Raw genomic sequence first — 26,339 nt, 5'->3', positions numbered from 1 at the left:
CTGTAGTTGTGGGTCCAACGTTTCGCACCGAAATTAATCTCAGTGAAGATCTTATGCCATTTGAATGATTTCATTATTCTTAACAGAATCACAAATATTGAGAATTACTTTTAGACAATTCTCCACAAGTAATGTAATAAGTTTTATAAAACAAAAATATATTGATACCATCTATGTTAAACATACAAAAACTAGTACATCCAAAATACACACCACACCACACCACACTGGTCCCTGCTTCCAGTTATAGCTATGCCGAATGATAAATACTTTACACTTATTATGTTTCTAGCTTCTGAACTGATTATAAGGGGTTACTCACCTGCAAAGTATGAGTTAATCCATGTTGTGGAAGCCTGGGAGAAGGGAAGTAATAAAACCAAAGACAATCAGCTGGACCTCCTTCACAATCCCCCACCAATTATTAGCACGATCGCCGCCACCAGGTTCTGCCACATTCTCATTCTCGACTTCTTGATTCCCATCATTTGCAGGCTGATGCTCGACATGATCTCCAGGTTGACCTTCTGCCATATTTTGATGAAACAAACAGTATTTATTAAGTAACCACTAATGTCACTATTCATAAGTTGTTTGATCCCAATTCTAATTGAAACTTATTTTCTACGAAGAATCACAAGCTTATCCTACTAATGGAAATAAACATGTTGCGGAGTTTGACACTGTACAGTGGTGCTATAGCACAACAATGATTGGCACCTTTGCGTCAACTAGGTTGAAATCCAGACATCCACCTTTATAAATATTAAAATGCTGATGGTTATTTATATTACCAACATGAACTAAAAGATGTAAATAGTCACGTGGCAGAATTGTGTGGGATTCATAAGCTCAAACAGTGTCCATCCTGACTGGGCAAAGTCAGATCAGCCAGAAGTTCAGATTCACCAGCTATTTGGAACCCCCCTAGTTCCGCAAATATCAATATGCACCTGCAACTTCTTTCTACATGTGAATAAATGTGTGACCTGCCAGCTGAAAAAAGATCTTGAAAAATGCATTTGCGCTCAAAATACCTGCTACAGCAGCATTCTCAACCCCCTGTCTTGCAGCAGCCGGAACATTCTCAGCCCTGACAGGTGGTCTTGGTGGATGGGGAGGGGCAGCTCCCCTCTGCATGCCTTGTGAAAGCCATCTAACTATCGGGGTCAGAGCTCCAGTTTGGTACCTGTCACATCCCATATCTACAAATTTCAGCTTTTGCTCTACAACTTAACGTGTTAATGAATACCTAAAATTGACTGTCATATTAACCATAATATGTAAAGTGTGTGTATGCATGTGTGCATGAGCATGCCTAACTATAGGGATACACTACAATAGGGTAGTGTCCCATCAAGATTGATGAGGAACCAATCATTTTCACACTTGTTTGTCTGCTTGTTTATCAATCCAAACTATTTACATGGATCTACAAATAACAAAGAATGTAATACTTTAAATTTCACGTTAAGTATTAGAGCCAAGTTATTAAAATATTTGCTTATATTTGAATGGTGTACAATATGGCATTATAGGTTTAAAAAAAAAAAAAAAAAAAACTTACAAGTAGACAAGTGAAGCAAAAAACAAAAGGGCAACAAGCCTCTGTTTCGATCCATCTTGATTGAATAAAAAGATTACTGCTGCCAGCTTTACAATAAGCAACAAATCAAGCTGAAAAGCTATTTGAAATCCTCTAACAATGACTTGTCTTTGAGGTGCATGCTGCTGCTGCTGCTGCCCTGGCTGCCCATGCTCTTCACCCAAGGCCCTAGCTTCAGGACTTTGTCTACTGTTGAGGGCACCCATCCAACCATGATAATAAAAAAGGTAATCAGCCAGCACATAAAACATTTCGACTAAAACAAACTTGCCACAGAGATCATGGATGTTGTCCATAGATGAATTTAAATGACTAGCATGTGAAGAACCATAGTATATAATATATCATTCTTGCGAGAGCTGGAGAAGCTAGTGGTTTTGATTTTTTTTCAAACTAATATCACCATATATGATCTAATATATAATTAAGTGTGGCCCCTATTATTACTAATAAAAAAAATAGCGTGGCCCCTATTAAGATGAGGCTTGGCCACTAAGAATTAACACAAGCTTGTTTGCATCTATAATCTTCAACCCATTTAAATAATTGAAAAGCATAACAAAAATTTAAGAATGCTCAACGCCCCATAAAAAAGCTATCTTCTCATTCAAGTTTTGACCAAAAAATTCCTGGTTCTCTCCCTGTAAACTGATACCTAGTATCCTTTTTTTCTTATAAGTAAAAATATTATATATATCAATAGGAGAAACCAAGTAAACTAGACGAATACAAGAAAACACCTAGCCCATACTAGAGTGTGTATCCTTATATATCCCATATCCATATCCATGCTTCGAAAGGATCAGAACACTAGTAATGCTAATAGTTAGTCACAGATATTGGCCCTCAACATAGTTAAGCTTACGTGGGTATGTTGTAGGTCAGAGGAATAAGAGTGTTTGGTGGAAGTCCAGCAACAGGCCCCATATATGGGAAAACAGGAACAGCATAAATGCCGGCCCCACGATTAATCTGTTCCTGATTTTGCAAAGTATTCAAGCCTGGCACAAGTGCAGGGTACATGACTGGGAACATCTGAAAATCACCATTTGGGGAAGCTGGAAAACCAGAAAATACTGGAACCTGAGGATAAAAAAAACTACAAAGTGATTAAGACAGAAGCTGAAAAAAGCCACAAATCAAAAGCATGAAGAAAAATATGTGCAGAACAAGTGTTTCAAACACGGCAAACATGCATTCATAAAAATTTTTTCCATTGAATATTCATTCAAAAATAAAGAGCTTCTGCATGCCCACTCAACAATAGTTTCTTAATATGTAAAAAAATTTATACTAACAATCCCCCCCCCCCCCCCCCCCTTCTTCTTATAAAAAAAACATGGATGAGGTGCACCACATAGTTTTAAGCATTTTCCATTATGATAACAGAAACAATTTCTTCCCAAACTTGTAAGCTCACATCTCATTTAATTCATGCAAATATGCTGAAGATTAGGAGCAGTATCCAGAATTCCCTCTCCCGTGACCTTGTTTTTGAAAAATGGGCTGGCCTATGTAAGCTATCATTAGAAGCTCAGATCCAAGTGACCATCAGTATCTTTTAAGGAAGCTACTTCTAAACTCTGCAAGATAAGCAGGCTTCAAACTGGCATCGCTCAATAACTAAAATTTTAGGAGTTAGAAGCAAGAAAGTCAGTCAATTTTCATTAACCAGTTCCTCAACGTTCAAGTCCGAAGAAACAAAAGTACAAACACACAGGGCTGGTGGTAGGGAATGAGAGAGTGTTTTCTTGCGCACCCATATTGGAATTCTAATCAGTCAACAAAAAAAAAAAAAGGAGGGAATAGTTTGTTTAGGAAGAAAGCTAGGTGCAGGTTCAAAATCAATAGCAAAGTGCATAATTCGACGAAGCAAACCCCACTACCCCACCTATCCATGTGATACTCAACAAATTATCGTTATTACCATAATTCTTAGTGGCAAAAAATTGTCACCCCCCCCCCCCCCCCCCCACAAAAAAAAAAACAAAAAAAAAAAAGAATGATCTCGACTCTTTATATTAGAATTTTCGCAAGTTATTGAGAATAGGAGCCCCTTAATAAGAAACATCAATATAAGAATACCCTTATTCCCTAAAACAATACCCTACAACTTTTTTAAGAGAAAAATCGCACCTTGATATTTGAGATTCCGAATGACTAAAACCCCAAAAAGTTTTACATACTTTGTTTAATCAATCAACATCCATTGGAGAATTAACGTAAATCGAAAAGCCCTAGTGAGTGATGCACTCTAAAAGCGCATTCAAGACCTTCTTCTTCAATTTAATCCCAGATTTTAGGGGAAAAAAAAATGAAGACGTAGAGGTTGCAATTGATGTTTGAGAAATAGGTGGAAGGGAAAAAATTAGGGAACCTGCGATTGGGTGGGAATGCCTTCGGAGTGAGATTTCTGGGTGGATGTAGTAGTAGTAGATTCAGAAGAGGAAGGAGGATGTGGCTGATGAACCTGTGACGACATAGTTTCGGTCTCTTCCGCCATTATCTGAGAGTCGTGTTTCAGCAGCGGTCGATTTCAGGCTCCAGACGTCGCTACGTTCGTCCTTAGTCGTGCCTCCCAAATATCACTCGGGTCTTTAGGTGCCGTTTGGTCCGGTTTGGACGAGATGAGTTGAATATTATTATTATTACTTTAAAATTAAAAAAAAAAAATTTAAATTATTTGTTATATCTTAATATAAGAATATAAAAATATTATAATAATAAGATAATATCACGTACTTTCCTATTCCTATCAAACGGACCTTAAACTTTAAAAAATAAAAATAAAAATATCACTTGGGTCGGGATGACCCAAGCATTACCATGGCCATTTTATTTAATGGATTGTTTGGATAGATTAATTATGTTATTTTATTTTATCTTATATCATCTAATTATTATAATTTTTTAAAAATTTTAAATAAAATATAATAATTATTTTAAACAAAATATAATAAATAATTATCTCATTTGTTTCACAACTATTATCAATTCATTTAATTGTATTTAATTATTACAATTTTTTTAAATTACTACGTAAAATAAAATAAATAATTGAATTTTTTTAATTTTAAAATAAAAATAATATTAAAAAAACATATTAATATTTTATTTTATTTTCAATTTTTATTTTAACTCATTTCATTTTATATCAAAAAACAAATGAGGCATAAATTTTTTCAAATTCTAAAATAAAAATAATATTTTAATAATAAAATATTCTACTTATCATACTCACACTATACATCACACATCACATATTTTTTTAAAATTTTTGTTCTTATCAAATGTGTGGTGTATGAATGATAAGTAGAATAATTTAATTAATTTAAAAATAATAAAATCCAAAAAAATTTAGAAAACCTTTTTAAAAAATAAAAATAAAAATAAATATGGTGCGTGGAGATAATGAGTAGCAAACTTCTTTAATAATATTTTATTCAATTTTTAATTCTCAATCCATTATCCAAACATTCCCTAAATCTTTAAATTTTGATTTTATTTTAGGGTAGTGCCTTACAATTTTATACTCTCATTTTATTAGTATTTACTTTACTAATTTAAATTTTAAAATTTTTATAATTTTCAATAAGTGATTGATCATAAGTAAAAAGAGCAATGCTACATACAGTCGTGAAATTACAAACGTCGTATAATTACTTTGAAAAAAAAGTAGAGTCCATAATTAAAAAGTTAATTTCTTTTCATGTGGATCCCATATTAATTCATTTTTTTCAAAATAACTATACACTACTTACATAATTACGATTACAAATATCATTTCTCCAAGTAAAAATTGACCACAATAGTTTTCAATAACAATATTTTAACTTAACTGACGTCTATTCTTTTGGCTTAACGTGGAAAGGAAAAAATTATGATAACCACAATAGCAATGACCGGACCGAGGGGAGGCATGGATTGCTCAGAAATTATAAAAGAGATCTTTGACTCAAAGCGTGGAATTTCGTCACCGGATTTTGCTACACAACCTTCCAACACTCTAACACTCCATTTTTTTTTAATTTTTATTATTTTATTATTTATTAAATATTTAATATATAAATAATGAATAAAATAATTAAATTAATTTAAAAAGAATAAATTCAAAAAACAAATATTAAAAAATTAAAAAATAGTGAGATATTGGAGTGTTGAGAGGTTGTGTAGATTTTTTCTTCGTCACCTTCGCTAACAGGGATATGCCACGTCTTAAGGATAATGATTTTCTTTTTATCTGAGAGCTTATTCAAATTCTAACCACAACTACTAGCTCCTACGCCATATACTACAATTTTTTTTTTTTAATCAAATATTTGATATATAAAATATAGATAATCAATAGAATAATTCAATTAATTTAAAATTAATAGATTTAAAATAATAAAAAAACATGTATAATATGTGATGTGTAAACTTATATATAACAAAGTTCAATAAGATAATTTATAAATAATAGTAAGATAATTTGAATATTTTATAAATTTTAAAAAAATAAAAAAATTATAAAATTAAAATATTGTTAGAATATAATTTTTTAATATAATTTTTATTTAGAGATTTAAAAAATTAAATTACTTTTAATTTTTTATTTTAATTTGAAAAAAATTTAATAATTAATTTGAAAGTATTTGAATTTAAGGAATATTTGGAAAATAGATAGGATGAAAATTCCAAGCAAGCCCAACTGTTAAGAGAGAACAAAAATAAACACTGATAAGAGAGATGCTCACAAATTCTTTTTATAAAAATTATGCCTTGTTTGATTTTGGGAATGAAATGAGTAAGAAATAAAAACTGAAAGTTGAATAAAATATCTTTAGAATATTTTTTTAATATAATATTTATTTTTAAAATTTGAAAAAATTATTGTTTTTATTTTATTTTATTTCATATAAGAGTTTAAAAAAATTATAATAATTAAATGGTATAAGATGAATTGAAGGGAATTGTACAAATAAATGAGACCTAAATTTATAAATTATTACCAGTCATATGTAATACGATAAAATTACTTCTATTATAAATTTATAGATTTAATTTTATGAAATTTATTTATGATGGCAACACTTCTCATAATTCTATTGAAAGCATATGCAATAATACAACTCTTTCATTCCGTCTCGCCATTTTCTCGACTTATCTGATGATTTCTTCCCTCCCATTCGCTCCCAAGTTTCCTTCCTTCTTATCTTCCAACACGTCAAAGTGGTATAAATTTGGGAAGAATGGTGATTAGAATAGAAATCCATCTTGGGAGTATTTAAGATACATTGATTTCGTCATTAACCAACCATAAACAACACTTCAAAAAAAAAATGAAGATTTAAGCATAGCTGCATAAGGTATTGTTTCAAGCACTGGAGCATAATAGCAAATTCCCACCCCAAAACTACCATAATTACATCTGTACAACATTCCATTTACATGCTAACCTTTTGTCACCCAAACTGCTCCTTCCTCTAAATCTACAATGGTTAGCAGCCCTGCAAGTTCCAATTACTCATTAGTTAAATGGAGGGGCCATTTGCAAAAGAAATTGTACAAACCCCTTGAAAGAATAAATTTCACTCCAAAAGGCATGAAAGCAAAAGACCGGAACACACGTGTACAAACCCAATCCTAAACAAAGAATGTAGATTACTAGATTTGATTTACTGCGAGGGATGCACTTACCATAGTCAACATTCTGTCTAATGATGCTCTGCTTATCCTTCCTCATCCTCAGATCCTGATGTGTCCACTGAATTTTTCAGAACCTTCAACTTCACCTCCGCCTCCACGTCTATTGACCCCTTGTCCTTTGAATCCACATTTTTTGAACACAAAGACCCATTGCCTACATTAATTAAAAAAAAAAAAGGAAAAAAAAAGAAAAAAAAAAAGGAATACACATTTTTCAGAGTGCAAAGCTTGTATCATACAACTTCGCTGATCAAATTGGAAATGTTCTCTACCAGCATTAAAATAGAATAAGCTGAACATATGATAGATCCATTGGCATCTTGAATTTCAAACCAGATAAAAGAGAGATGACGACACTTTAAATGTTTTATACTTATAGTTCAAATAATGACATCTTAAACTTGCAAACCAGACTCAATGGTAATGATGATACTTTACAGGTTTTATTCTCATGGTTCACCAAATATTATCCCTAAAATTACAGGGAAGAGCTTAGTGATTCAGGTATATTTTCCTTCCAGTTGGGACCTGATTGTCATGGCCAGAGAAACATAAGTTCCAACCAGAATGCAGGATTTACAAAATTTTACAAAAGGTAGGTTTGAAGTTCATAGTAGTTGAACACTTGAAACCCCCCCCCCCCCCTTCTCCTCTCTCTACCTCCCTCTTTTCTCTCTCCCCCCTTCCCAAAAAAAACAACAAAAAAGGAGGGAGAGAGAGAGAGAGAGGAATCTCAGGCCTAATCAGTTCATCCAACACTCAAAAAAACTGCTTACTTATAAAAAAAAATAGTCTTGAATCTGTATCATCCAAGAATTATTACTGTAGACAGCAAGATATTATTCCATCAAGAAAATTCTAAGCATTGAACTCAACATAAAAAAAATAAAATGAATAATATCGAGAACAATTATTTGTTCAGGGCACCAATTTTTATTTTATTTTTGTTACAAGTAGCGTAATCTGATTCCCTAGTGCTCTAAGAACTTACACAAAATTGCCTTTCTCTCATGGTCTTATCTTGTGTTTCTGAATCTAGTTCTCTTACTTTGACAAGTGAAAGTTCTGAACCTGAGTATAGCTTTGGTTGTTTATATAAATTTTGGAATAGGAATGTGTCTACTTAAATACATTTCCGCTCATTTAAACAAACTTATACTTACTACTTAGATCTTAACGTGTTTAAATAATCTATCCCATAAACTCCAAAACTTGTGCATCAACTCCAATGCTTGACACCAAATAGATATTGCCAACAATTCCTCCACAATACTTTCAAACCAGTCATCTCTACATTTAGAACTGTCGGTAGATATTAACCTTTTAAATGCAATATCAGGAAAAATTTCCTCCAAATGTCTTTCTCACAAGATTTTATATGCATTGACGCTCCCAGCATCTAATATGTATTAAAGAATTCTTCATGATAATCATCTCGCAGTAAGTGTTTATTGTCTACCATAACTTCCTCATATCACTTGCAATCAATCCGGCAGGATCCAAATTAATCAATGCAAGGTTAATAAATCTTCAATCAACATCGAATAGCTACCTTTGAATATAATCAGCAGTTATCGGTGTGATGACTTACTTATTAAAAATAAATCAGTGTGATGACTTCTTTCCCACTGCAAAAACGTAGTACACAAAAATAGTATCCAAGCTTTCCTTTTCTTCAACCATCTACACTCTATCATTTCCTCCCTCCTTCTATTGGAAGATTCTAGATATTACACTCCCATCCCATTTTTATCCCACTATGATGATGATTGCCCCATCAAACTTTGAATTTTTCTTTAAAAAAAAAGGTTGATCCAAGGGGACATTTATCTAGTGGGATGACAGTGTGTATGTAGCATCAAGACCCTCGTAGTCTATACTGTCCTAAAAAATTAAAACTTTGATACGTCTGCTTGAGCTTTCTGGACAACCAAGCAGAGTCCACGCAATTAAAAGCAAACAAAGGTAGCGCTCCGAAAGAACGTAAACAAAGTTGACATAAAGAATTATCACAATTAACCTAAAGCAGCGTACAAAAAAGATTATCCAGCAGTCCTCTAAAATTTCTACGAAGCCCAGCAGAAAATATTTATCCTCATATGAAAGGACAATAATACCGCTGAGAAAGAAAGAAGAGCAGGGCCATCCGCGCAAGGAGGTGATGGAAAGGGACTCCTCCTGGTTCAGCTGGTTGGCCAGCTTTCCCACCAAATCGATCACCTTAGAGGTCCCGGGCCGCGGTGGGACCCAGAAGGAGGACCCCGGCACGAACGGCAGCCAATCCGGGGTCGACTTCTGCACGATGATCCGGTGGATCAAGTCGTCCAGCTTCTTCATAGCCAAGGCCTCGAGTCTACCCTCATCTTCCCATAAAGAGGAAGACGACGACGAAGAGGAGCCGGAAGAGGTGGAGTCCAGGTCGATCTCGATCAACCGACCACGGCCGCTAGAGAAGGAACGGTGGGCACATGGCCAGATCACCGGTTGTGCCATGAACGGCGCGTATCTGAGAGGGGAGAGGCGGAGCGGGGTTTGTGCGAGGATTCTGGCCATCGGAGACGATACGGAGGCAATTGAAAATGGAAGAGGAGAAGAAGATCAGAGGATTCGAGGAAGTGTACGGATTATATACGGTTGGTGATTGTTGAGACAGCAGACTGGCACGTGGTTGGAGTTGGTCAGTGGGGCTTTTCTTTCTTCCTTTATTGTCTATTTAATTCTATAAAATTATAATTGTTGTAAAATAACATTGTAAAATTGTATGATCACCTTGAGCTAGCCGTCAAATGCACAGTACATAGTACCAGCATAGTACTGCATAGTAACTGGCATAGTAAATGACCGACATCGCACAGTGCGTATAGTGCCAGCATAGTACTGCATAGTAACCGGCATAGTAAATGGCCGACATTGCACAGTGCATAGTGCCAGCATAGTACTGCATAGTAAATATGCACAGTGCCAGCATAGTACTACATAGTAACTTGCATAATTCCCTTTGTACGCCTATATATATCGTTAAATTCTTTAAGAAATTCATAAGTTTCATAACTTCTCTGAGTTCTATCTCTCTCTCTCCTTTCGATAGTTTTATAACACGTTATCAGCACGAGAGTTCTGACGATCTTGAAGCTAATAGTCCTCTACTTCAAGTAAGTCTTTCAATATATTTTTTTATAGTTTTCAAAATGAATATGAAATATTAAACATACTTATGTTCTTGATTTATATATGTAGAAAATGTCAAATCTTACAAAATTGGAATTCGTTGCTCTTGACATTTCTGGGAAAAATTATTTATCTTGGATCCTTGATGCTGAGATCCATCTGGATGCAATGAACCTGGGAGATACAATTAAAGAAGGAAATCAAGGGTCCCTGCAGGACCGTGCTAAGGCAATGATTTTCCTTCGGCACCATCTTCATGAAGAATTAAAAACTGAGTATCTAACGGTGAAAGATCCACTTATTTTGTGGAATGATTTAAGGGAGAGATATGAACACCAGAAAACTGTAATCCTCCCAAAAGCTCGTCATGATTGGATGCACCTGAGGTTGCAAGACTTCAAGAGTGTTAGTGAGTATAACTCTGCACTCTTTAAAATTAGCTCGCTATTGAAATTATGTGGTGAAAAAGTCACTGATGATGACTTGTTAGAGAAGACATATACTACTTTTCATGCCTCGAATGTGCTCCTGCAGCAGCAGTATCGAGAGCGAAAGTTCAAGAAATATTCTGAACTTATATCTTGTCTTCTATTAGCTGAGCAAAATAATGAGCTTTTATTAAGAAATCACCAGTCACGTCCTACTGGTTCTATATCATTCCCTGAAGTGAATGGTACTAGATTTACATCATTCCCAGAAGCGAATGGTGCATCTTTTCAAAGAAAAAGAGGGCGTGGACGTGGTAAGAAAAACTATAGAAGTAGAGGTCCTAGAAGTGACCACACTAAAAGGGAAAATAATAGATATACACCGTACCACCAGAAGTGGTTCAACTCAGAAAAGGGCAAAGGTCCTCAAAATAAATTTGTAAAGAAATATGAAGATGAATGCCATAGATGTGGTATGACTGGACATTGGTCTCGTACCTGTCGTACAGCTAAACACTTGGTTGACTTATACCAATCTTCCATAAAAGAAAAAACAAAGAAATTTGAAACAAATTTTGCTGAACCATCATATGCTTTAAATTCTATAGATGGAGAAGATATTACAAGTCTTGATGTTTCTGATTTCTTTGAGGATTCTAGTGGTAGAGTTGATCATGGAAGTGTTCCTTTTTAATTAATGTATTTCCTTTATATTATTGTAAAATATTTTTATTCTGTAATGTTTTTTTAGTAATGAAAGTTTTATATATTTTGTAGAATCATGAGTCTTATTGATGAACTTTCTATCTCCGAGATGAATAATAAAGATGTATGTCTGGCTGACAGTGCTACAACTCACACAATTCTTAAGGATAAAAAATATTTTCAAAATCTAACATTGAGTAAAGCCTATGTTCATACCATCTCCGGTTCATCGAATCTAATTGAAGGCTCCGGAAGAGCTTATATTGTGTTGCCTAATGGCACCAAATTTTGCATTGATGATGCTCTATTTTCTTCACAATCCAGAAGAAATTTATTAAGTTTTAAAGATATACGTCGTAATGGTTGTCATATTGAAACCATTAACGAAGACGATAAAGAGCATCTTCTCATTACTAAAATAATTTCGAGCCAGAAGCTCGTATTAGAAAAACTGTCTGTCCTCTCATCTGGATTGTATTATACAAAAATGAGAACAATTGAATCACATGTTGTAATGCACCAGAAGTGCATTGATCCCAAAATATTTATGACTTGGCATGATCGCCTTGGACATCCGGGATCAATAATGATGAGACGAATAATTGATAATTCGTATGGGCATCCCCTAAAGAATCAGAAGATTATCTTACCCAATGAATATCCATGCTCTGCATGTTCTCAAGGTAAATTGATTATCAAACCATCTATCTCAAAGGTTGGTTTTGAATCTCCATCGTTTTTACAAAGGATTCATGGAGATATATGTGGGCCTATTCAACCATCAAGTGGACCGTTCAGATATTTTATGGTTTTAATTGATGCATCAAGTCGATGGTCACATGTTTGTTTACTTTCCACTAGAAATGTTGCATTTGCTAAACTTCTTGCACAAATAATTAAGCTACGAGCACAATTCCCTGACTATATAATTAAAACTATTCGATTGGATAATGCAGGAGAATTTACATCTTAAGCTTTTGATAATTATTGCATGTCAATAGGAATAGATGTTGAACATCCAGTTGCCCACACACATACTCAAAATGGTTTAGCTGAATCATTGATTAAAAGGCTTCAGCTAATCGCTAGACCTTTACTCATGAAATCAAATCTTCCTATTTCTGCTTAGGGACATGTTATAATTCATGCAGCATCATTAATTCGAGTTAGACCATCAGCATATCACAAATATTCACCATTACAGCTTGCATTTGGTCAGCAACTAAATATTTCTCATTTTCGTACTTTTGGATGTACTATATATGTTCCAATTGCACCTCCACAACGTACAAAGATGGGCCCTCAACGTAGACTTGGGATATATGTTGGGTTTGATTCTCCATCTATTATTAGATACCTTGAGCCTCTTACAGGGGATATGTTTAAGGCACGTTTTGAGGATTGTCATTTTGACGAATCCATTTTTCCAACAATGGGTAATGAGAAGTCGGTGCCTGAAGCACGACAAACATTGTGTAATGAGAAGTCGGTGCCTGAAGCACGACAAGAAATTACTTGGGAAAATAAAGCTCTTTCCCAATTTGATCCTCGTACAAAAGAATGTAATCTAGAGGTTCAAAAGATTATTCATTTGCAAAGTGTTGCAAACCAATTACCGGATGTATTTACTGACACTAAAGGTGTGGTAAAATCATATATTCCTACTGTTAATGTTCCAGCAAGGATTGCAGTCCCTGAAGGACAAGTTGCCAAAATAGCAATAGGCGAGTCTAAGATACGCCTGAAGCGTGGACGGCCTATTGGTGCTAAGGACAAAATTCCTCGAAAGAGGAAAATACAAAATGAATTTGGTACTCCTGAAGAGTCCATACCAACACAGGCCATAAGAGTAATTGATGCTCATGAAGAGAGAAAATCTCCTGAGAAAGAACCTCCTGAAGAGGTATTTCATGAAATGTCTTCCCTTGAAGAGGGACAGGTACCTGGAAATAACGAGATCTCGATACATTTCATGAATACAGGAGAAATTTTGAATAGAAATAAAACTGTTGTCGACAACATATTCTCATATAAAATGGCTCTTGACATTACCAGAAGTAATGAAGAAATTGAGCCAAGAACTGTCGAAGAATGTCGACGTAGAGATGACTGGCCAAAATGGAAATCAGCTATTGAAGCTGAATTAAACTCGCTAGCAAAGCGAGAGGTCTTTGGACCAATTATACAAACACCAAAGGGTGTAATACCCGTTGGATATAAATGGGTATTTATACGTAAACGTAATGAAAGTAATGAAATTGTGCGATATAAAGCACGACTTGTTGCACAAGGTTTCCTGCAGAAACCGGGGATTGATTATGAGGAAACATACTCTCCTGTTATGGATGCAATCACATTCAGATATTTGATTAGTTTGGCAGTTATAAAAAGATTGGATATGCAGTTGATGGATGTGGTCACCGCATATTTATATGGATCATTAAATCATGACATATATATGAAAATCCCTGAAGGATATAAAATGCCTGAAGCTTCTAATCTTAGTACATCCAGAAGTATGTATTCTATTAAGCTTCAAAGATCTTTATATGGGTTAAAACAATCCGGATGCATGTGGTATAAACGCCTTAGCGAATATCTATTGAAAGAAGGATTTGAGAATAATCCAATATGCCCATGTGTTTTTATTAAGAAATCAGACTCCGGATTTGTTATTATTGCGGTTTATGTTGATGATCTAAATCTTGTTGGAACTCCTGAAGAGATCAGAAGAACTGCTACATATTTAAAGAATGAATTTGAAATGAAAGATCTTGGAAAAACGAAATTTTGTCTCGGCCTGCAGCTCGAGCATTTGCCAAATGGAATTCTCATTCATCAATCAAATTATACAGAGAAAGTCTTGAAACACTTTTACATGGACAAAGCTCATCCCCTGAGTACTCCAATGGTTGTTCGATCACTTGATGTGCAGAAGGATCCATTTCGTCCTTGTGAAGACAATGAAGAAATTCTTGGTTCTGAAATACCTTATCTCAGTGCAATTGGAGCCCTGATGTATCTTGCAAATTGCACTCGGCCTGATATTGCATTTTCAGTTAATTTACTTGCAAGATATAGTTCCGCACCAACTCGAAGACATTGGAATGGCATTAAACATATCCTTCGATACCTTCGAGGTACGGTTGATATGGGATTATTTTATCAATATGGTTCAAGTCCACAATTAGTTGGATATGCAGATGCAGGTTATCTTTCAGATCCACACAGAAGTAGATCTCAGACTGGATATGTATTTACTTATGGAAATTCTGCTATATCATGGAGATCTGTCAAACAAACACTATCTGCTACATCTTCAAATCACTCAGAGATCATTGCAATTCATGAAACAAGTCGAGAATGCATTTGGCTAAGATCAATGATCCAACATATTCAAGAAAAGTGTGGTCTTCCAGTGATTAATGATAGTCCAACAACCTTATACGAAGATAATGCTGCTTGTATTGCTCAAATTAGAGGAGGATATATCAAAGGTGATAGAACCAAACATATTTCACCTAAATTCTTTTATACTCATGAACTTCAAGAAAAAGGTGAAATTAAAGTCAAGCAGATACGATCAAGTGATAATCTGGCAGATTTATTCACAAAAGCATTACCAACTGCAACATTTAAGAAGATTGTGCAGAACATTGGAATGCGGAGACTTGAAGACCTTTTATCATGCACTTTTCAGGGGGAGTAACGTCTTGAAAACTTATGCTGATTGTACTCTTTTTCCTTCGCTAAGGTTTTATTCCACTGGGTTTTCCTTCGCAAGGTTTTAATGAGGCAATCTTAAAGCATTTTACGGTACACATGAATATTGTACTCTTTTTCCTTCGCCATTGGTTTTTTCCCACAGGGTTTTTCCTTGGCAAGGTTTTAACGAGGCATATTCATTATATGTGGTCATCCAAAGGGGGAGTGTTGTAAAATAACATTGTAAAATTGTATGACCACCTTGAGCTAGCCGTCAAATGCACAGTGTATAGTGCCAACATAGTACTGCATAGTAACTGGCATAGTAAATGGCCGACATCGCACAGTGTACATAGTGCCAGCATAGTACTGCATAGTAACTGGCATAGTAAATGGCCGACATCGCACAGTGCGCATAGTGCCAGCATAGTACTGCATAGTAACCGGCATAGTAAATGGCCGACATCGCACAGTGCATAGTGCCAGCATAGTACTGCATAGTAAATATGCACAGTGCCAGCATAGTACTGCATAGTAACTTGCATAGTTCCCTTTGTACGTCTATATATATCGTTGAATTCTTTAAGAAATTCATAAGTTTCATAACTTCTCTGAGTTCTATCTCTCTCTCTCTCTCTCATTTCGATAGTTTTATAACAATAATATAATTATAAGAGTTTTAATTTGATTATCCTGTTGCACAATATAGATATAGGTATAGATGAGATAAAATAAGATAAATTAAATTTTTTATTAAAAATTAAATATAATATTATTAAAATATAATATTTTAATACTAATTTAATTTTAAAATTTAAAAAATTAAATTATTTATTATATTTTATATAAAAATTTAAAAAAATTATAATAATTATATAAAATGAAATGAAATAGTTTAATTTTTGTTAACAAGCCAACCCTATATTTCAGTTATTATTTCTATATATGAATAGAGGTTTCTAAAGATCTCTATATTTATAAAGTCACTTTTAATTTCGAGTAATATTACATATAATCATTTTTACGTATTTTTTAGATACTTTATTGATGTGATTAGTTGCGTCAATTTATTTTTAATACACAATTAATTACATTATTAGAGTGTGTAAAAGAATATACAAAAGTAACTAAACATAAATTTCTTGATTTTTAAACGATCTTAAAATTATTTTATTTTATTTTTAATAATTATAAAGAAAAAGAATTTGAAGATTATTATTCTATGTAAAATAAATAAATAAAACAAAAGAGTATAGAGTACAAATTGATATATATATATATATATATATATATATATATATATATATATATATATATATATATATATATATATATATATATGTTATAGAGCTACTCAACTCATTGGAAGCCATAACCAAGGGTGTGCCAAAGATTTAAAGAAAATTGGGAGTTTCAAATAAAAAGAGACAATGGAATGAAATTTAAAAAGAGTTAAAAGTTTATTATTTTGTTACAATAAAAATAGGCATGTTTGGAGCCTCATATGAGATACAAATTCTCGTCTGATCTCATTTTATCTTATCATATCTTATTTTTAAATTAATCATTATAATTTTTTCAAACTTTTAAATAAAAAATAAATACAACTTTTTTAAATATCAAAACAAAAATAATATTGTAAAACTATATTCTAACAATATTTTAACTTTATAATTTTTTTTATTTAACGTTTACTATCTTATTTCTCAAAATTTTAAAAATATTCAATTCAAACTATCTCACTACTATTTAAAAATTATTTTATTACTATTTACAAAATTCTTATTTTATTTTAATCTCTAAACCAACCCTAAGGTGCCGAGTATTTACTCTACCCATATCATCTTTTTCTTGTTACTGCAAATATTACAGGAGTGTCAATAAATCGAAGCTTTGGCTTGAAAAAATTATTTGGAAGACAAGCGTATTAATTTAGAGTTATTATATTTTTAAATTGGTGTATAAAGTACATCATTTATAATACAAATTTAATTTATAAAATTTAAAATTTATTTATTAAATCAAATTATATTATATAAATACTTTATTTGATATATTTTACATGTAGACTTGAAAATAATTTTTATCGTTAACTTGTGCACCTAATATTTCCATAGTTAAGCAATAAATAATGAGTTTTACTATATATAAGTACAGTCACCCATTAATTTGTGTACCAATACTGATTTATTCATACTTAAATTTTAAATTAACATTGTTTTCAATAAAATCTACTTTTTAACAAATCACATTAAATTAATGTACAGATTAATACATAATTGTGCTTGTAATTATATTTTTTCATAAATAATAAATGAGTAATGTTAAGTACAACTTTTAAATATAAAAATATTTTGTAAAAATGTGAATCCCATAAAAAAAATCACACTTTCTAATAATGTAATCCACTTTTTTTTTTTTTTTTATAAAATATTTGCACATTTAAGATTTGCCTATATCATTTCTTATAATAAATATTGCATATATTAATTAACATGTATATTTTTCACGAGTAATATTATATACAGTTGTAGAATATTCAAATATCGTACAGTTATTTTAATTTATTTTTATATAAATGTTATATTTATTTACTTTGATTAAAATAATTATACAATATTTAGATGACTCTAACCATCATTTATCATTCCTCGCACAATCTAATATGCCCTTCAATTTTGGCAGACGTTGAAGCAAGTGGATCCTCTGGCGTCAAAGAAAAAGGTGAAAAAAAAGGACAGCGAATAAAGAGGGAGGTCTGACCGTTGGTGATGCTTCGGGATGACCTACCGAACCGGCGACGGCCTTCGACGAAAGCTTCACTCGAAGCCCAAAACCCAAAATATATTCAAATTCTTCAGTTTAAACCAAATCAATAATCAAAGCCTCTTGTTCAATTTCATGATCTCTCTCTCGTTCACTCAAATACGTATATGAATGGTGGCATTTGAGCTCTTCAAGCTGTAATCTTCCTCAACAAATTTCTTATCTCTCAGGTTAGGTTTTTACTTTTCGTCGAAAGCAATCAGTTTACCTCATCTGCTTCCATGTTTTGTTCGTTCCATCTTACTGTTCACTGTCTTTTACGTGTGAATTCATTCCTTTGTCTAGTTCTCTTAGTACTTTTGGCCCAATTGCCTTTTGGCTATTTAATGAGTTGTCTCTTTGTTGGTCGTGCGTTTCTCTATCATGGATTTTGGCAGCGGTTTATTTGCTTTTCTGAGATCATGGGTGAATAGCACCCATGACTATCAAGCTCTTTCCTCTCCCGATCTCATTGTAATAATTGAATAATGTTATAATGACCACTGTCTGTCTTTCTTGGAAAATAATACGATTTTAAGTTCCGGGTGGGTGTTGACTTCAGTTGATTCGTTGGTTGGGGCTCTTAGGGCGAGCTCTTCTTTTTATATATTTATTTATTTTTGCTTCGTCTTATGTTAGCTCTGAGAAAAATGCTCTTTGTATTTTGAGGAAGACAAGTTCTTGTCAAGCACTGTTCTATGAGATCTTTGGAAGCTTTTTCTTTCATACATTAGCAAACGTGGTCCTTGAAAAAACAGGTAAGAGTACCTTGATGCTTACTAAAAAGATATTTCAGGTCCTCACAAACTAGGGACCTTTGGCAATCAAGAACTATAGGATCAATCACTAAGTTCTTCATCAGAGTTTACTTTGAATGTGTTCAAGGCTTTACCTTGGACTCTGTTCGGCTTTTGGTTTGGTAGTATGCCGAATGGTTTGCTTCTCTAATTTATTATAATATAAAGTTTTGGCCTCAAAATGAGAGCCCCAGAGGCAAAATACTTCCACATCTGTGTCTTATCCACGAACTTCTATTGTAACCATCTGAAAAATGTACAGAATGTAAGGAATAAGATAATTTCTTCCTTGTGCCTTCTTATATGTTCAAATATATATATATATTTGATGTGTTATATGGGTTGTTTAGCTATTTAAGACTACTACATCTATCATGGGTATCTACTTTCTGTTATGGATGGAGGTGGTTCTACTGCTCACCTTTGAGCCTTAATATCCTTAGACCTCAATGGCATGCTAGATGGAACCGCATTGCGATATAAGTTATTTATTTAATGTTAATTTGAAAAATGCCGACAGGCACTTGACTTTATTTTCTGGATGAAAATGCAGCCTATTCCACTACATTTCTTAGTGCTTAGAGGAATTTTAACTTACAGGAAATTATGTTTGAGAGCATTAGGTAGTGTCGTGATACCCGTAGTCAGGAGTAGAAGAATAAGTTTTGGAATTTCTACCGTAATCTGGTATCCATGAGCTTCTTTTCTGTACAATTACTATGCCCACGTTTATGCAGTGAAGTCTTATCTAGACTGTACATTCATTTTGGCGGATACTCTTGAGGTTGTTGTACCTTTAGGCTTAAGCTTCCTGTGTTCATTTACTTATCAAAAACAAATTTTGGTGCTCATACAATGCAGATCAATATGCGTGATACTGGAAAGAAAATAATGTACCAAGAATCTGGAAAATCTTGCTATTCGAAGGCAGAATCTGGGTCGAAGTTGATTACATCATTGAAGTCAAAAAAGGGTAGGAATATATCCTGTTGCAAGAAACTCAACCCAAAATCAAAATCTCATGTAAAGACAATTGGTTCAATGATTTCAAAAAGGCCAGTTACTGATCCTGCAAGCAGGGAGCCCAGGAAGGACTCCAAAAGTAGAAAATTTGTCAGCAGGAAAATTCTAAATAAAGCAATTGATACAAAATCTTCAAGGAAGACGTCTCCGTCGGGGCTTCAAGGTAAGGCCTCGCCTAATAGCTCCAAGGGAAATGGAACAAATGTTGATGGGGAGGTCAAAAATACAAATCTGAAGAAGAGGAAGAAGAAGCGAAGGCAAAAGGATGCTCTGGAGCTTGATGAAGCATCCCGTTTGCAGAGGAGAACAAGGTATCTTATGATTAAAATGAAGCTGGAGCAGAACCTTATTGATGCTTACTCTGGAGAAGGTTGGAAAGGTCAGAGGTATTAAAGCCTTATCATATATCCTCCCGTACTTGCTCATTTATTCTTAAATCAGTTACATGATTATGTCCATAATAACTGCTGTTGCATGAACACCCCCTTCTCCGCAAGAAAAAAGTAAAGATCACAAGTTAATTATGAGATTTTACAGTTTGTTTATCCCTTTTGTTTTCTTAATGTTTATTTCAGTCGGGAAAAGATTAAGCCAGAAAAGGAACTACAACGGGCCAAGAAACAGATATTGAAGTGTAAGCTTGGAATACGTGATGCAATTCACCATTTGGATTCACTTAGTTCAGAAGGATGCATCGAAGACTCTGTCATTGCTCCGGATGGATCCGTACACCATGAACATGTATTACACATCACCACCGTCTACTAAATATTAGTAAAATATATATTTAAAAAAACATAACTAAAAAATTAAGAAGCCTTTTGTTCTTTGCGTTCAGAGTTGGGTACTGAAAGGGGCTGTTTGGGGTTTCTTAAATTCATATGATTATGCTTTAGAATGAGCATGCTCTCTTGATCTGAGCAGCCAACAAACTTTTTTTTTTTTTTTATAAGGTTTGAGATTTTGGACAGCAATCTTGAAGTAAATGAGCCAATGGTTTTCTCAAAGCTTGGTTAGATCCTGATACTTGAAAAATATATAGATCCCAGCTTATAGTAATCTTGTCCTTTCCTTTCACTGGGTAGGTTAGACAATAGTACAATTAGATATGGGTTTTGAACCACTTGGAATTACCAACTAGGTTTTTCATTCAGCCTGTTAGTGTTGTATACAGCTAGGAAGACCCTGGCTAATAGCTTTCAGATTACATCTAGTTACCCATTTTTTTGTGAATGATTACATCTTGTTATGACTTGTATATTTATGTTTCTGTTATTTTGTTGTGTAGATATTCTGTGCAAAGTGCAAGTTACGTGAAACTTTCCCAGATAATGATATTATACTATGTGACGGGACATGTAACTGTGCTTTCCACCAAAAATGCCTAGACCCTCCATTGGACAGCGACAATAGTATGTTCTCACTTCTTTCGCATGAATGTTTAGCGGCTGATGGATCAGATGGCTTCTTTAAGAAACTGATTTGTAGCATAATTGATCATCTACAGTTCCTCCAGGGGATCAAGGCTGGTTTTGCAAATTTTGCGAGTGTAAGATGGAAATTTTAGAAGCAATGAATGCCCATCTTGGGACCCACTTCTCCATGGATAGTGACTGGCAGGTTAGATACTTGAAAATCTGAATATCTATTTCTGTTTTTGGGCTGATTTGAGTAGATTAATGAAGTTACTCCTACGTGGAATAGGATGTTTTCAAAGAAGCCGCTGCTTTTCCGGATGGTGGGAATGCAATATTAGATCCAGAGGAAGAATGGCCTTCAGATGATTCTGATGATGATGATTATAATCCAGACAGGAGGGAAAACAGTTCTATGATCAGTGGGGCAGAAACTGATGACAATGTGTCTGATGACATTAGCATTTCTACTAGCCTGAGTTGGTCTTTAGATGGTGAACTTTTTTCTGGAAAGGAAGGCATGGGGTGTGGAAACCATTTTGCTAATGCCAGTTTAGATTCTGAAGAATCCACAGATGGGGAAATTATATGTGGCCCTAGGCAACGAAGAGCTGTTGACTATAAGAAGTTATATGATGTGAGTATCACAAAATTCTTATATCCTCCGTAGTTATTCTTTCCCCCTAGAAGGGAGAAGAAGAAAAGGGAAGAATTATTTATTTTTCGATGAGTAGGCCAGGTAAGAAAATCAAGACGGCACATATTTTCTTTCTGAAGCCACAGTTATGACCTGTGGTGTTAGCTTGATTGTGTGTTATCTGATCAACTGTGAAGGAGGCATGTTGTCTGCCTGGAGTGTGGTATTAGATAGTAGTTCTACATGAGTTGCTTGTGATTACTTACACTTGATTACCAGACATTAAAGCTTAAGAAAGTATTCTTAGGTTTGTGTAGCCTCCTTTTGACTGAAAACTGTATATCCTTCATTTGATTACCATAAAAAAGGTAAATGAAAGCTATAATGAAAAAATTTTAGGATCAACAAATTGGGTGGGATGGATATTTCACTATATTTTGGATTGCCTGATAAGGAATGCCAAAGCAGTTTTCCAGGGTAATAGGTTTTTTTTAAGTAACGGGAAATTTTATTAATAAGAAACACAAAAGGCATAGTCAAGTACACAGGATGTATACAAGAGTTTGTTAGGGTAATAGTGAATTGCGATAACACTTTTCTGGTTGGAGGCTTAAGTTCAGAGACTTCTTTCCTTGGCTTGATGCCTATAATGTGTATACCTAACCCACATAAGTAGCCATTGCATTTACATTTCTCCTAATAAAGCAATCATTCAATTTAGATAGTATAGTAAATTTCGGTCTTGTGGAAAATTGTGGCATACAGTTTTTACTCAAGTTAGTGGAGCAGAATTTTTATACAGATTATCATTATATGACTTTATGTGATTATATTTTACCCTAATAGGAAATGTTTGGAAAGGATCCTCTGGCTTATGAACAAGTGAGTGAGGATGAAGACTGGGGTCCTGCGAAAAGAAAGCGGAGAGAGAAGGAGTCTGTTGCAGCCAGCACCCTAATGACACTATATGAAAGTGAGAAGAAGTGTCCAGATTCTGACACCAAAGAATTGAAAAAGAAATCCCTCCTAGAAACGCCAACTAGAAGGCCATTTTTGAGAATGTCTCGCATTGCAGTTGAGGTTGTTGAAGTTCTCCCTTCTGTTTTTTCACACAGCTTCCCAATCAAGCATTATTTTAATCTGATATTTACTGCAAGAAATGTGTCCTTTTGATTCTCATGCACCATACCAGAAGCTTCGCGAAGCGTTTTATGAGAATGAACTTCCCTCTAGAGCTGTCAAGGAGAACCTTTCAAAGGAGTTGGGCCTTGATCCGGAGAAGGTAATTATTTAAGCTTTCAGGTTTATTTTTTTAAGTAAAGCTTTTGGATTGATTTTAATCCTGGAAGGACTCTGGAAAATGGTAATGGAAACCACCATTAAATTTGGTGCACGGGAAAATTGGATGCTTCACCAAAATCAATGGGTTACAGATATTCAAAAGATAGAAGTTATTGTTTGATGAATATCATAGTTAGGGCATTAGAGTTGTGTACTGACGTTGCCATTTTTTGATCAATATACCTTATTTATTCATCAAAAAAAAAAGTTTGATGAGTATCAAGAGTTCAGGTTCCTAGAATGTATTTAGGTGTTTTATTTTTGTATACTCCCTGTTTATATGGGCAAGGCCTACTTCATTTGTATTAATAAAGTTATTTTTACCCATAAAAAAATGAGTATATAGAGTTCATAAAATGGTGCTAAAGGCGTTACCCAAGCATAGAATTTGCATACAAGAGATCTGCCTATTTAGAAGGAAAAAGGAGAAAATCATCTATAAAGTATGCAGTTGAAAAGAGGTTGCAGGCGAAATGATACAATTTATGCACAATATCAGAATCATTAGATCGCAAACCTGATTCCACATGCCGTCTAAGTGGTACTCTATATATTGTAAGACAAGCTTTATACTGCCTGTTTTTCATTTTAATGCATTATCAGCGTAGCATAAGGGGCTTCATAAAGATGCATCTACAGTGATTCGATGCCTGATGAATTGGATATTCTCCGTCAAATGTGAGGCCCATAATGACTGGGGAATAGCAAACATAACTGGTGGAAGCTATTATTTTATAGCTTGAAGATTTTTTCTTTTTTTCTTTTTTTCCCACCCCAGTGCAGTTATAACACAACACACAATCCTTTCAGGTTAGCAAATGGTTCAAAAATGCACGTTACTTAGCGCTTAAATCCAGAAAGGTGAGTTGACACTCCATCTAGTTTCCAAATGCCAACATTCGATTCTCTTATTCCCTTTGTTCATATGTTACTCAGCACCATCCGCCTTGGACTGTCATCCATTTCTCACACGTCTTACCCCCTGTTTAGCCTTTTGATGTTATATGAGCTTCCTTCTTGTCCGAGTACTATCATACATTCAGTGCTGATGAAGTTGAAGATAAGTTCTTCAAGAAATTCGTCCACTATGTTCTATCTTCAAGATGTTGATTATGGAGTTAAAAATAATATTTTTTTTTCTTAAAAGAATTTATATGATTCATTGAGTGTATGCCCTTTTATCTAACATCGATTGATTCTTTCCTGCAACAGGTAGAGATAGGGAAGCAACTTCATAATTTTAAGGATCCCAGATTAGAAAATGTGAAGAAAAAGGCTGCCGATGTTGTGGCATCAAAGGGTACCTCTGCAGAGATTATGGTCCATCCCACAAGAAATGTTAAAAGGGTTTTCCAGAAAAGGCATCCGAAGTCAGTAGGCAGTGTTTTAAAGAAAAAACAACATAAAAGATCTTCACTCATGGCACCTTCTAACAGCAAAAAGGTACCCGTGGCTAAGGTTTTTTTTATTTCTTTGCCTTTTTGTTTTTCTGCTTGATTCTCTATCATACTGAAGATTAGGAGCAGCTCTGATAACGTTTGCATTTCTGGGAAATTGCATATTTTCTAGTGTATCTACTCAAAATAATTACTATATACAATACTTCCATGGAGGGAGTTCTGAACTTGGTCAGAAGCCCTTTGTATGCTACACTTTTTCCATTTATCTAACTTTTTATAGTATGGTAACCTTCCCTATTCCGTATTTTAACTCCAGTGAAGTCACTTACCAGCACTGTCCCTTCCCTCAACGATTTCCAGCCAATAAACAGATCTTCTATCCTGCCCTTTAGGTATTTGCTGTACATTATGTGAAGGCTTTTTAGGCACTGTCAAATTTACCCGTCTATATTAGCTATTAAAGCTTGTTGACATGTCAAAGCAGTATTCTTTACCTACTCCATAACCTTTTAGGTTCATCAAGAAGATTGTTAGTAGCCCTCCACGTCTGTCAAGTAAGGCATATCGAAGCCTAGGTCTAATCTCTCTCTCACTGCGATAGAGAGAGCATAAGTGTACGTTTTGGGATCAAGGGATGTGTTGCTCACAACTAGTTTGGTTTTAACCGAGATCCGACTAACCTTTTTTGACATTATTTTATTTGTTGCATTCAGGACACAGTGGAGTTCAGCGAAGATGTGAGCTTGAAAAAACTTTTGGAAGCAAGGACTAGGGAGAGGAAGAGGGTCAATGTCGTGGCTGGAGACAGACGTCAAGCAGCAGAGATGGAAATGGAAAGACTTTGCAAAATCATGGGTAGATTAGAGAGCATAAAGCAGAAAATGCTAAGATTTAAAATTGACAAAGCTAAACATTCAAATAAATCCCATTTGTTTCAACGGTCTGTGATTTATGTTCCCATAGCAGAGCTAAGGGAAAAAGCTTGATCCTATACGTTGGCTTTTCCGTGTCTTCTTTATTTGTGAAATTTGATTAGAGTTGGCTCTCTTTGGAGTTACTAGGTCAAAATAAGATTTTCTTTTATTAAAAAAAAACGTTATTTACCTAAAAAAAAAACGTCACTATTCAATGCTTGACTGTATTCTCATCTCAAGTGGTGTCATTTTGCTTATTCTAGGTTATGCAGCCGACAACTTGGCATGGTTTTATTGAAGATGCTACCATCTGTTATCTCATTAATTTGCTTGAGGTTTATTCAGAAACGACAGTTTCCTTCGATGCAAACCAGAATGTTTTAAGAAGCTGAAGTCGTTATACCCAATTTATAATCGAAAATAACCACCCCATTAGGAACTAAGCAGAAGTACTTATACAATCTTTGTACAGTGGTAACCATCGTTTCAGACAATTCCTAAGCTTCATTTCGAAGAAGCCTCATATCCGTCTCCCTAATATTGAAGAAATGCATAAATGTTAAGATCTGTATCAGCCCAGAGGCTGCTATGACAAGGATCTGGATCGTCCACAAAACCACGGTGATTCTGTCTTTTAGGTATCTCTTGCCATGCCAATAAATTTACAAGCATAATAATCGAAGAATGAGAGTTTTAATATCGAAACA

General features: G+C 34.2%; 3 protein-coding genes across 6 annotated transcripts; 1 reads left to right on the top strand and 2 right to left on the bottom strand.

Moving 5' to 3' along the window:
- Positions 1–118: 118 nt before the first annotated feature.
- Positions 119–4,234, bottom strand: LOC122319162. Of its 2 annotated transcripts, none has more exons than XM_043137103.1 (5): positions 3,984–4,234; positions 2,472–2,689; positions 1,568–1,795; positions 1,038–1,189; positions 119–527 (listed from the first exon to the last, which is right to left on the bottom strand). In XM_043137103.1, exons 1-5 carry the CDS (start codon positions 4,107–4,109, stop codon positions 337–339), a joined length of 915 nt encoding a protein of 304 aa, XP_042993037.1. In that variant the 5' UTR covers positions 4,110–4,234; the 3' UTR covers positions 119–336. The 2 variants fall into 2 exon arrangements, with proteins under 2 accessions (XP_042993037.1, XP_042993038.1); XM_043137104.1 differs by lacking the exon at positions 3,984–4,234 and adding an exon at positions 3,743–3,895.
- Positions 4,235–6,818: 2,584 nt separating this feature from the next.
- LOC122319181 lies at positions 6,819–9,969 on the bottom strand. Its single transcript, XM_043137129.1, has 3 exons — positions 9,412–9,969; positions 7,286–7,448; positions 6,819–7,095 (listed from the first exon to the last, which is right to left on the bottom strand). The coding sequence occupies exons 1-2, from the start codon at positions 9,845–9,847 to the stop codon at positions 7,318–7,320; spliced, it is 567 nt and encodes a 188-aa protein (XP_042993063.1). The 5' UTR covers positions 9,848–9,969; the 3' UTR covers positions 6,819–7,095; positions 7,286–7,317.
- Positions 9,970–17,964: 7,995 nt separating this feature from the next.
- LOC122318929 (pathogenesis-related homeodomain protein-like) lies at positions 17,965–25,868 on the top strand. Of its 3 annotated transcripts, none has more exons than XM_043136686.1 (11): positions 17,965–18,296; positions 19,764–20,311; positions 20,501–20,666; positions 21,214–21,337; positions 21,442–21,545; positions 21,630–21,977; positions 22,824–23,057; positions 23,170–23,259; positions 24,129–24,179; positions 24,531–24,761; positions 25,432–25,868. In XM_043136686.1, the coding sequence occupies exons 2-11, from the start codon at positions 19,770–19,772 to the stop codon at positions 25,702–25,704; spliced, it is 2,163 nt and encodes a 720-aa protein (XP_042992620.1). In that variant the 5' UTR covers positions 17,965–18,296; positions 19,764–19,769; the 3' UTR covers positions 25,705–25,868. The 3 variants fall into 3 exon arrangements, with proteins under 3 accessions (XP_042992620.1, XP_042992619.1, XP_042992621.1); XM_043136685.1 differs by having other exon boundaries at positions 21,433–21,545; XM_043136687.1 differs by lacking the exon at positions 24,129–24,179 and having other exon boundaries at positions 21,433–21,545.
- The last annotated feature ends 471 nt before the right edge of the window (positions 25,869–26,339 follow it).

This window comes from Carya illinoinensis, chromosome 8 (genome assembly GCF_018687715.1).
Source record: "Carya illinoinensis cultivar Pawnee chromosome 8, C.illinoinensisPawnee_v1, whole genome shotgun sequence".
Lineage (NCBI taxonomy): Eukaryota > Viridiplantae > Streptophyta > Magnoliopsida > Fagales > Juglandaceae > Carya > Carya illinoinensis.
The sequence above is the reverse complement of the archived record's forward strand: the minus strand, read 5'-3'. Positions and strand labels throughout refer to the sequence as shown.